The sequence below is a fragment of the Dendrobates tinctorius genome, unplaced genomic scaffold (genome assembly GCF_039654945.1).
Source record: "Dendrobates tinctorius isolate UK_male_01 unplaced genomic scaffold, ASM3965494v1 ptg000120l, whole genome shotgun sequence".
NCBI classification, from domain to species: domain Eukaryota; kingdom Metazoa; phylum Chordata; class Amphibia; order Anura; family Dendrobatidae; genus Dendrobates; species Dendrobates tinctorius.
The window spans coordinates 36,910,283-36,923,127 of NW_027361788.1; the positions used below are offsets into that span (position 1 = coordinate 36,910,283).

Here is a 12,845-nt window from a genome sequence, read left to right on the forward strand (position 1 = left end):
AGGGACACTGGCTCAGGGGAGCTTAGGAGGTCTCCATGTCCCCATTCCCTATCGCAGGGCCCACCATTGTTAAAGTTTCCCAGGTTCCCCGCTTATTATTTAAATTCGCCGTACAGGAGGCGGGGTTTCCAGAAATGTATATGTTAACGTGTAATTCCTAAATTCGCCAGGTGGAGGCGGCGTATCCACCTGCACGTTTTATTATTTAAATGCGCCCCACTGGAGGCGGTGTATCCAGGGGTCACGTGTGTTATGGGTTCGCCTTGCGGCATCATCTGCGACCAGACACACGTGATCATGACAGCAGGTCTATGATTTTGTCCCTGATATCCTTATAAAGCTATTTGGTCTTGCCCATGTTGTAGAGGTTAGAATCTGACTGAATGAGTCTGTAGACAGGAGTCTTTTTACAAAGGTGACTATGTAAGACAGCTGTCTTTAATGCAGGCAATGAGTTGATTAGGAGCGCCCAACTGGTCTGTAGGAGCCAGAACTCTTAATGGTTGGTAGGGGATCAAATACTTATTTCTCACTGCAAAATGCAAATTTATATCATTTATACAATATGATTTTTGGGATTTTATTTTCGATAATCCATCTCTCAATGTTAAATTTAACCTATCCTTAAAATTATAGACTGTTCATGTCTTTGTCAGTGGGCAAACTTACAAAATCAGCAAGGGATCAAATAATTATTTTCTTCACTGTACCTCATCTGCAATTGTGTATTGAGACTCTGCAGCCGTATCCATGGATATATTATGGCAAATTGTGGCATGCTTCTTCATGGGATACAAATCAATTCACACAAAAGTCCAATTGGCAAAATAACCCAGGGCACCAGCCACTTCCATGGGTTTTATTTTGAAGCAAAACATGATAAAACAGCAATGCTTCTACAGGCAAGCCTTCCTCCAATATCTATTTAATGAGATTTCTGAGTTAGCAAAAAAAAGCTAAAGATGTCCAAAAGTTTGCAATTAACTCTTTATTTCTTAATGGAGTAATAGGAGAATACTTCATTTAGGACCCTCAAATATTAGCCAGAGCAGAGAATGTCAGTTAAAGGAGTTGTCCGGTCCAAATCGATAAGTTTGCAGTCACTTTGTGTCTGCCTAATAATTATTAAAGAACCATCAGCGCAAATAAAATGTGTCCACATAAGGAAATATAATGTAATATTTTTGAACAACGACAAAGCAAAGTCCAGCAATAACGTGAGCAATCCAGGATGCTGTTAAAAAAATTTTTCTTTTTATTCATAAATCCATTAAAATGCAATGGTCCAAGCAGTTCAAAACAGCAATAACGCAGGAAAGTCGTGCAGATAGGACTACGCGTTTCAGCGGTAGAACTCGCCTTCTTCACGGTCCAGAAGCCGTGAAGAAGGCGGGTTCTACCGCTGAAACGCGTAGTCCTATCTGCACGACTTTCCTGCGTTATTGCTGTTTTGAACTGCTTGGACTATTGCATTTTAATGGATTTATGAATATAAAGAAAAAATTTTTTAACAGCATCCTGGATTGCTCACGTTATTGCTGGACTTTGCTTTGTCGTTGTTCACATTTGTATGGATGGACTCCTACATCCAGATCCGGGCACAACGGAGTTAACCAGGTCAGCTGAGGTTCCAGGTGGTTCACAGGAGTGAGCTGGTCTACATTGTTGGATTTATAATGTAATATTTTTATATTAATTCTGTCTTTTTTCCTTTTTCCTAAAGGTTCTGATACAATGTACAAATACCCAAAGAAGATCTTATTATGTCTATCAATAGTAATGACAATCAGCTTTTTACTGGGTGTCCTGAGGAGTAAAACGCCGATCTCGCCATCTGTAGAAAACAGTGTCAAGTGCCCATGTTGTGATAGCAATCTCAGCACTGATACAATTACAGCCCTGGAAGACAACAGGACCTTCATTATATCACCCTTCTATGACAACAGAGATAACAAGAAGCCCATGGTGCGGATCCTCAGCATTATCCACCATCAGGAGGTGAAGAAGCTTTACTGCTACTTCTGCTGCTCCACAGACAAAAGTGTGAAGGTTTCCAGGGCACACATAGACATGCACAGTGATCGTTTTGGCTTTCCCTATGTCACAACGGACCTTTTATGTGAGGAGCCACCAGGCTGTCATCCTCAGTATTTGTCTGTCCACACAACTACTTCAGGAGAAATGGCACAACTACCTCTATTCCAAATCCAAAACAGACATTTGAAACCATTTTCTGTCAATTTTACTGTCTGCATTTCCACCATGTTTGGGAATTACAGCAATGTCTTACAGTTCATTCAGACCATGGAGATGTACCAGATCCTGGGAGCACAACGGGTCATCATCTACCTTAACAATTGCAGTACACAAATAGAAAAAGCTATGCAGTATTATATTGCAAGAGGAATCCTTGAGGTGGTAGATTGGCCGATCGAGCATTATCTCAGGCCGGGCAAAGCATGGCACTATTCAATCGATCCCAAAGATATAGGTTATTATGGTCAGCTGGCAACACTCAATGACTGCATTTACAGGAATATGTACAGGACAAAGTTTGTGCTCCTTAATGATATTGATGAGATTATCTTGCCATTCTCACACATGTCCTGGGACACCATGATGAAAAGCCTTCAACAACAGAAGCCAAACGTTGGCATTTTTCTCTTTGAAAATCACATTTTTCCTCAAACAGCGGCCATTAATGTAAGTTTCTCTAACATTTCATCATGGAAAGACGTCCCAGGATATAACATACTCCAGTATGTCAAACGGGAACCAGACAGATCAAATTACTTCAATGCTCGGAAGATGATTGTGAATCCCCGTAAGGTCATCCAAACGTCTGTTCACTCTGTTTTAAAAGGTTATGGTGACCATGTGGAAGTCTCTCTGGAGACAGCCCTGGTTTACCACTGCAGAGGACCTCTTCAGAGGGACTTACCAAAGACCTCATTAATAGAAGACAAGACTATATGGAAACATAATGCCTCTCTTATTAGAAATGTTAATGAAGTTCTTGGTGAAATATTTCTACAGTGATGAAATGGACTACAAATGTTGGAAGCCACAAATGTGATTGGGCCTGAAAAATTAGTTTATATGAAGCAAAGATGGAAAAAAAAAGCTTTTTACTTTGATAGATTTGCATTAAAGTTTGTGGACATTATATTTGTTGTCTGTTTTGATTACTGTTCTGTTGCTTTATATAATTTACTTTGTGTATTTATGTTTTGTTTAGAATAGAGCAAAATGTTTTACAGGGCCATGATTCACCAATCACATCGATAGTTCGTAGTCGCAAGAGCACTGGTAGTAAGAGGTTCCAAGCACTCTGGTCCAGCAGCCACAGACTACCAACGTGCTCCTGCAAATCTTTTTGCCCAGCTCCTTATTATGTGTTGCCCAAGATAAATAAGATGATTGCCCCATCCCAACAATTTCTTTTCAAAAGAGACAATCACTTGAAAACTTTAGGCTAAGTTCACACGTACCGGAACTCTCGCGGAAATTACAGCGAGAATTCCGGAATTCCATTCCGCGGGAAAATCGCATTTTAAATTCCCGCGATTTTCCCACGGAAAAACTAGCATTTTGCAAGCGTAATTAGCTTGCAGAATTGCTAGCATTTTCCAAGCGATCTGGAGCTTTTTACTATTGAGGCCGCCTATGCTGCCTCAATAGTAAAGATAGCATGTAAAAAATAATTTTAAAAAATGAAAAATATTGTTATTCTCACCTTCCGACGTCCTGCGTAGCCTTCCTGCCTCTCTCCACGCTCGCGGTCCCAGTAATCCTTTGCGCAAATTACCGCGATGACATCTGTTCTCGTGGGATCGCAACATCTCGCGAATGACCGTGAGACTTCGCGATCCTGCGAGAACGGACGTCATCACTCGCATCACTCGCAAAGGCTTACTGGAACCGGGAGCGTGGAGAGGCGGGAAGGCTGCGCGGGACGTCGGAAGATGAGAATAACAATATTTTTTATTTTAAATTCTATTTTTTACAGGGATATGGTACTCAAAGCCTGGAGGACAGTCTCCTCTCCTCCGGACCGTGGGTACCATCAGCAAATGTTCTGCTTACTTTTCGCATGGTGGGCACAGCCACATGTTGGAAGTAAGCGGAACAATGCATTCCTATGGGTGCGGGATCGCCGCGATTCTGCAAAATTAATGAGCATACTGCGGTTTTTACCGCGAAGCGATTCCACCGCGGTAAAAACCACAGCATTAGCACAGCATTGCGGAATCCCATAGGAATGCATGGGATGCTTATTTTTCACGTTTTCGCGGCAAAATCGCGCAGTTAAAACCGCCGCGGAAACACAAAAAAAATGTAACGTGTGAACTCAGCCTTAACAACTGAAACCCATGGCAATCAGAAATGTTATATTATCTGGTGCCTATTGAATTACATGGGCTATCCTGTAATACATGGTGATGCTGAGTCCTTCAGGGCAAGAGACTCTTTTTACAGCAATTCTAGTGAATAGAAGAAAGTGCCAAGTGGGAATCAATAAACGGCAATGTCTCTATAGTGGGATACTGCGTCATACAATCCAACTAGTGCGCTGCTCAAGTTACTATCTCATTTATTAGGCTGCATTTCTTATACTAACCACATGAAAAATAAATGAGTTGACATACCGTATGTACTGCCAATGGAGAAAAAAATATGTGAAGGGGTTATATGCATATTTGTCTTCAATGGGAAGAGAAATAAGTCACTGTTATAAATGTCTTGTTTTGAAATACAACACAACTAAGTAATTTTTCCTCATTGTGAGGAGACCTACATGCATGCTAGATTGGCCGATCCCCTTGAAATCAGCAGCATGTATAGGATGTAGAGCCATGTGTATCTGAAATCCCTAAGTCAACTTTCTTCTAATCAAAATCTTTACTAGCCGAGTAATATTGTCAAGCTAATTGCATTCAGACTACTTCCATAACAGAGGTGATGATAATATCAAGCCTTCAAGTAGATCTTAAGGGAAGCATATTTTTGATCAAACACTCTTCAATGGTGGTAATATGGACTGTTGAGCACTGGGACAAGACACTATTTTAGTATACATAAAAAATAAATACAGACCAACCAAGGCACAAAAGTATAGGGGATACCCACTTGACCTGCAACCATATTCAGTCCTCACGGGTTCCCTAAAGGACACTCCAAACTAAAGCATGAAAACCAATAAAGTCACAAGGAGTATAAAGTCCATATTGTATAAAAATATATAATTTTATTTAACATATATGCCAAAAACAATTAATACATCCAATATTGCAACAAAGGATCAGGTAATCATGGCTAGGTCCCTGATTTAATATTCAAATAAAGTGCTGAAGTGCCAACAGATAGAAGTACCGTTATGGGAATAAAGTAAACATATATCTGCCAGTATCGGTATATAACAATCATCCAAAATTGGAACTGGTCACAATAAAATAACATACATTGTATGCACCAAGTGCTTACCCATGAGCAGTACAAACTGGAGCAAAGCCGCCCACCACCGACGCGCATTTCCCTGATCTTTTTAAAGGTGCGGTACTGTGTGTCAGGCTAGGCCTATTCTTATAGCAATAGCTACAGCCGTTCACAATCAGGGCGCGTATTTCCGGTAATGCCCCCCGAAAATTGCATCACCGGTAGGCATGGCAACATGACACCGTGCGCCAGCTCAGTCAGAGGACATCACTAACCCGCAGGCATCAGCACCCAGTGCCTCCAGCAATGCTCCGCGTAAAGGAGCGCCCGGAAATATGCGCACTAAGAAACAGCCCATAAAAACCGGAGTATCACACAAAAGACCACCAAATGTAGTTCAAAATAGTGCCTAATAAAATACATGTACCATATTATCATTAGAAAGATTTTGTACATATTTTGAAAAGACGTATCCAGATATTGTGCACTATATGTGAATAAAACTTACTATAAAGAACAAAAATAGCCATAGAGTTTTACATGTGAGAACATATACCTGACAAGTGAATATATAGAATATGAAAAAGCACTAAAGGAACCAGAGTTCCATACAGTAATCATTGTAAAAAATATATATGCGAAGTGAATATATGAAATAAATACATAAGCTAAATATACAATTGTCTTGTGAGACCGGATTTACTCCTCAGAGAATAGATCATAAAAGGCCCACAATGTGGATTTATCTCTCCAACCATCCATTCATACCATATTGATCACTAGAAGACTGGAAAAAACAAACAATTAATATAGAGGAGACAAGCACACAAAAAAGGCACACATAGTTAAAAGAAAACCAGGATGCTAAAGAAACCAATCAGATTTCCTTAGAGAAATGAGCTAAAACCAATTGCTCATTGAGCCCTGCCGGGGCTACGGTATCAAATACCGCAATCTACCGACATTCTTGTTGAGCCAGCACACGCTTGAGATCACCCCCTCTGATACCGGCATGGATTCAATCAATTCCCCCAGCAACAAAACCTGAGGAGTTACAATTGTGTTTGAGGCGAAAGTGCTTTGGGATGGCCTTCAAAGTGTTATTGTCCAATGCTTCTCGAGCAGCTTCAATATCCCTAATGTGCTCCCGTATCCTTATGCGTAACTCCCTGGATGTCAAACCGATATATATTAACCCACACGGACAGGTAGCATAGTATACCACAAATGTGGTTCTGAAGGTAATATATTCTCTAATCTTAAAGACATTGAAGCCATTCGAAGAAGAAAAGGAAGTAGCACATTTCAAATTTTTACAGGCCATACAATCCCCGCAGGGGTAAAAACCCACTCTAGGTGTACCTGCACCAAACAAATTAGGAGTACTTTCCACAAAGTGACTCCTAACCAATGTGTCACGTAAATTTTGCCTTCTACGTGCCTTCATCAAAGGGCGTTTTGGAAGACTTTGGCACAACAAAGGGTCAGTTTGAAGAACCGACCAATGACGATTCAAAATTATTCTCATTACATCCCATCTGTGATTAAATCTTGATATAAAATGCAAATCCGTTTCAGCTTTAGCAGATGTTGAACCCCCCCCACCCCTGTCATCAAAATATCAGCCCTAGAGGTATCTCTTGCTCTCCGATAGCCCATCTTAATTACCTGATTGCTATAACCCCTTTCCCTAAATTTCCCCCCAAGGTCCGCCACCTGTCATTCAAATAAATAATCCGTAGTACAGATCCTCCTGGCCGGAAAGAAATTGACCAACTGGGATGGAGCTGACTGTGGATCGTGGATGGCAGGAGGATGCATGTAGGGTCAGTTTGAAGAACCGACCAATGACGGTTCAAAATTATTCTCATTACATCCCATCTGTGATTAAATCTTGATATAAAATGCAAATCCATTTCAGCTTTAGCAGATGTTGAACCCCCCACCCCTGTCATGAAAATATCAGCCCTAGAGGTACCTCTTGCTCTCCGATAGCCCTTCTTAATTACCTGATTGCTATAACCCCTTTCCCTAAATTTCCCCCCAAGGTCTGCCACCTGTCATTCAAATAAATAATCCGTAGTACAGATCCTCCTGGCCCGAAGAAATTGACCAACTGGGATGGAGCTGACTGTGGATCGCGGATGGCAGGAGGACACATGTAGGAGGGCGTTCACAGAGGTCTCCTTGCGGTAAAGATCCGTATGTATCAGACCATTATCCTGAACCCTTAATGTAACATCAAGGAAAGAAATCTCCTTTTCATGAAATACATACATGAGTTGAATATTGGAATCATTGCAATTCAATCCTGCCATAAAAGTATGTAAATCAATAATGGGGCTTTGCCATATAAAGAGGATGTCATCGATATTTCTGAACCATCCTAAAATCTGGGGAGCGGCATGTGCACCATCCAAAAATAAACCACGCTCCCAAAAAACCCCAAAACAAATTTGCATATGATGGCGCACAAGTCACCCCCATGGCAGTGCCCTGTTTCTGTAAAAAATACTTGTCCTTAAAAGTAAAAAATTACCAGGATGAATTGCAACAACTCCAATACCAACTTACACATGTCCGTGTCCAAATTACTATTTTCAAGGAAAAATCTGGAAGCCCTCAAACCGTCCTCATGCCTGATACTCGTATAGCATGCCTCCACATCCGCTGTGACGATGACCATGTCCGAATCCACAGACAGCCCATCCAGGTGACGAAGAATGTCATTAGGGTCTCTAATGTGTGAGGGCAGCGTCTCCACCTGAGGACGCAGATAATATTCAATAAACCTACATGTGGGTTCACATAATCCTCCCACACCAGAAACAATAGGCTTTGTTGCTTGGGGAATTGATCGAGTCCGTGCCGGTATCAGAGGGGGGTGATCTCAAGCATGTGCTGGCACAACGAGAATGCCGGTGGATTGTAGTACTGTAAAATATCAGTATTTCTATGATAAAAAATATATAGATTAATTCTCTCATACAGAGTCTAGTCCAGCTAACAAGCTCTGCTTAGTTTAGAGAGTGACTGAGTTATTCTGAGTTCCTTGCCTCATACATTTGTTCCTGTGTGTCAAACGTATAGGTCACTTGTCAGAACTGTCAATATGTGACTATTCTGAGATGTTGGATGAATCTCCATAGGTTTAAGTTTCCTAAGCTAAGGTAATACATAGCTAATCATATGCATATTGAAAAATAGCTGTATGCTTATTCTGTAAGATATTAGAGTTCTACTAATATGGAAGAAGCTACAAACATAGTGGTAGATCACCCTATGTGGAAACAGACATTTACAAGTCTAGGGGGCTAAATAGTATATAAGCCTACCTAACGCTGTTCAGTCAGATCTCATATATCCCTTGAGATTCTCGAACACACACACAGAACAGCTGCTCAAGACCATATGTAAGAACAATTGAATGCTTGTTTTTCCCTTCAAATAATTATTGCATGTCATGAACTTACTTTTTCTCATTTTTGTAATCACTTTTTGAATGAACAATTAAACAAGATTTATTTTATCCTCAATTCAACATTGCTTTTACTTTTTAATCCTCACCGTGCACTTACTTGAAAGTAAGGAAGAGATATATTTTTCTTCAGTTTGGCGAGCCTTAGCCAGACTCCCTTTTGTGCTAATTTTGGCTGGCATTCCTTCCTCGATTGTACAAGGGGGAGCACTAGACTGCTAAAAACACCTGTTGTACAAGCCTCCTCAAGAATTCCACTATTTCACGGCACAAGGATCAGACTGAATCTAAAGTAGACGGGTGAGGATCCTAAAGAGCTGCATGCGTCCCATCCAGACGGAGATCTGAGGATCACAGAGGACCATCCATTGACGGGAAAGACTCTCCATAGGTGAGAAAAATGGATTTTATACATGATTATTCTAAGAAAAGTAACATAGATTTCAAGTTTGTTCATACTTATACGGATGCACAATTATGGTCTAGTTTGTATAATCAATGTGAAGCAGAAAATGTTAAAATTTATAAAAGATTTTTATCAGTAAGGAAGTTACAAAGAAAACTTCAAAATGTTATGCAGCTAGTTCATGTGTATAATAGCCTAGTCTTTGAGAAAACTGAACCCAACACTTATAAAACATGCATTGTCACACAAGAAACTGATCACACTGACACACACAATGACACACAGGAGTCTGACGGGGATTACTTTGATTGTCCAAATTGTTTGATATTGTCAGAACATATTGAACAATTGGAGGATCAGATTGATACTCGGACAGAGTTATTGTCCAAATTACGACAAGACATAAAAAGGGTTTCTGCTAACACAAGATCAACAGGTAAACAGGAGGATAGTGCTGCTGCCTCATCATTTGTACCAAACATGCAAGATCCAGATGCTTCAGTAGAGGAATTTGAGGCAGTAGAATTACAACGGAAAAAATTACATGACAGAGCAGCACGCATTAATCTGAAAATACACGATCAGTTAATGAAAATTGTAAAAGACATTCCAAATTACAATGATAAGATGGATGCCTTTTATAATGCGGACATTTTTGAATCAAACACAGACAAATACAATCTGAACGACGAGCAAAAGAATAAAATATTCAAAGTTTGGCTTCCTTCACATATGGGAAAAGGATTTCAGATCACACCCAGATTAAATGATGATCATGAAATGACACATAGTACAAAAGAAGACAGACTTAGACAATTAGTCTTGTTTACAACTGGAGAAGACATGCCTACAGTTGATATTTTAGGGAGTTTACAAACAAATATTTCTGAAGACCCATTCTCTTTTTTGGTAAAATTTGAACAGGCCTATAGAATGGTAATGGATCTCGGGCCTCATGAGGAGCCAGCATCCACGAGCAATATCTGTTTTGCAGGTTACCTCAAGGAGCACATTTGTCACCTAGTGTTTTTCATCAGGCATTGGCAAAGGTATTATCCAGATTTTCGAGGCCTGATTGCATTTTGCAATATGTGGATGATATCTTATTGTCCACTGAGGATAAAGAGACACATGTTTCTCTTCTGACAGAATTGTTTGAGTTGTTGCATGATGCAGGTTTGAAATTGAATACCAAAAAGGTCAAATTGATGCAGACTGAGGTCAGATTTTTAGGAGTGCTGTTGAGTCCAGGAAAAAGGCAGCCCCTGCAGGAAAGAATTGAGGCAATTGCTTCCCTACCAATTCCGACATCACACAAGGCATTGAGACATTTTTTAGGTCTTATGAATTATTCAATGGATTTCATTGAGAATTTTGCAGACAAGGCCAGACCTTTATATGATCTTTTGAAAGGTGAAAACAGTGATTACTTTGGTCCTTGGGGTGATGAACAGCAAACCTCATTTGAACAATTGAAAATGAATTTACAAAATGCACCTGCTTTGTCCACAGTAGATCCTTCGGCTCCATTTGCTTTACAAGTGCACACATCAGAGACATCTGTTTCTGCTGTGTTGCTGCAATTACAGGGAGAAGAGTGGAGAATTTTGGGCTATTTTTCAAAGCTTCTCTCACCTGTTGAAAAAGGTTTTGAGACTTGTGCAAGACACTTGGTAGGTGTGTACTTTGCAGTCAAAGCAACCAAACATATTGTCGGGTTTAACAAAATCATTTTGCAAACTCCTCATTCTACACTAAAACTTCTCTTTGAGAATAATATCCCAGGTGTGTCACATCAGAGATTTGCTCATTGGTTATTGTCATTGTCTCCCAAACAAATTGAGGTAGATTACAAGGCCAAATATGTTCTTCCTCTCAACTGATGCAATATGAAGGACAAACTCATGATTGTTTACAGTCTTTTCAGGATCCAAGTCCATCACTTTTCAGATGGAAGGCAGAGGTAACAGATGAGCCAATTTTTGTAGATGGTTCCAGATTCTATTTAGATGGGCATTATTTTTCAGGATATGCCATTTTTTATCCCAAAAGAGGACAGGTTGTGAAGCACAAATTGCCGAGTCATTTTTCAGCTCAAAGGGCAGAGCTAGAAGCAGTAAAAATGGTACTACAGCTTAACGAAGCAGATGATCAGTGTCCCATTACAATCTACAGTGATAGCTCTTATGTTGTAAGATCACTGACAGATTACTTGTCAGTTTGGGAAAAAAGAGGCTATGTAGATTCATCTAATAAGACTCTTGTTCACAGTGACACACTGAAGACAATTTTCAGGATAGCATCAAAAAACCCTAATGGTTTTGCCATTGTCAAAGTTCCGGCCCATAAAAAATCTGATGATGAATTATCTGTTGGAAATGCAAAATGCAAAATGCCAAAGAGGCAGCCCTGACAGGAGAAGAGGTGTTTGAACCTGAACCTCTTGAGGTTTCAGCAGTTCAAAGAACAGACACGCGTATCCCTTCTTTTGCGGAAGAACAAGAAAAAGACTCATCTCTTGTTGCTTCCCGGGTTGATCCAAAACCTCCCTTTGTTTGTGAAAATGGGGTTTTGTGTCATGACTTAAACGGGGAGTTGCGTCCTGTTGTGCCAAGACATCTACAGGTTGAGTTCACGAAATACAATCATGAAAGTTTGGGTCATTTGGGCCAACAAAAATTGTTAGGCATTCTCAGAGAGAAATTTTACTGGGAAAAGATGGAAGAGACAGTGCAAAGTGTTGTTCAATCATGTCTCATTTGTGCCCAAATTAATCCAAGACCAAAAGGACAGAAACCGCCATTACTCCGAATCGCACCTGCAGATGGTCCATGGTCTACGTTACAAATTGACTACATTGGACCGTTACCATCAGGTAAAAATGGTCTCAGGTATGCATTGGTTGTAGTAAATGTCTTTTCTAAGTGGGTTGAAATTTTACCTGTCAGGAAAGATGATGCTTTTTCTATAGCTAGAGCATTAGTTAATCATGTCTTTTGTACTTGGGGGATCCCAAGAATGATCACCTCTGATTGAGGAAGTCACTTTACAGGAAAAATCATGCAAGCCGTTTGTGCTATTCTAGGGATACGACAGCAGTTTCATGTACCCTACCATCCACAGTCTGCTGGTATTGTGGAAAGGATGAATAGAACAATAAAATCCAGAATTACCAAGATGTTATTGGACAAAGGAAATACTTGGGTTGATGCAGTACCTTTTGTACTGTTGAGTGTAAGAGGAACAACCTCTGCCACAACTCAGTTTACTCCTTTTGAACTGATGACAGGAAGAAAAATGCCATTGATTTTTTCCTCATGAACCATTTTTGTCTACACCACAAAAAGATGCTGTTGCAAGGTCCAAATGGTTGCAATTGTTGCAGGAAAATTTGAAAACGATTCTTCCACATGCTGCATCAAGAATGCAGAGAATGGAGCCACCATATGTATCCAAATTCAAGAAAAGGTCTCAAACTTTCAGGAAGAATGGACCTTGGCAAAGTAATTGGGAAGGTCCCTTTGA

General features: G+C 40.2%; 1 protein-coding gene across 3 annotated transcripts in view; it reads left to right on the top strand.

The window, feature by feature from the left end:
• Positions 1 to 3,166, top strand: part of LOC141046783 (beta-1,4-galactosyltransferase galt-1-like) — a 42,830-nt gene extending 39,664 nt beyond the window's left edge. For all 3 annotated transcript variants that reach the window (XM_073541411.1, XM_073541410.1, XM_073541413.1), the window contains one exon: positions 1,724 to 3,166. In XM_073541411.1, the coding sequence (XP_073397512.1) occupies positions 1,735 to 3,039 (1,305 nt within the window). In that variant the 5' untranslated portion in view covers positions 1,724 to 1,734 and the 3' untranslated portion in view covers positions 3,040 to 3,166. The remainder of the gene's footprint in view (positions 1 to 1,723) is intronic.
• Positions 3,167 to 12,845: the final 9,679 nt, after the last annotated feature.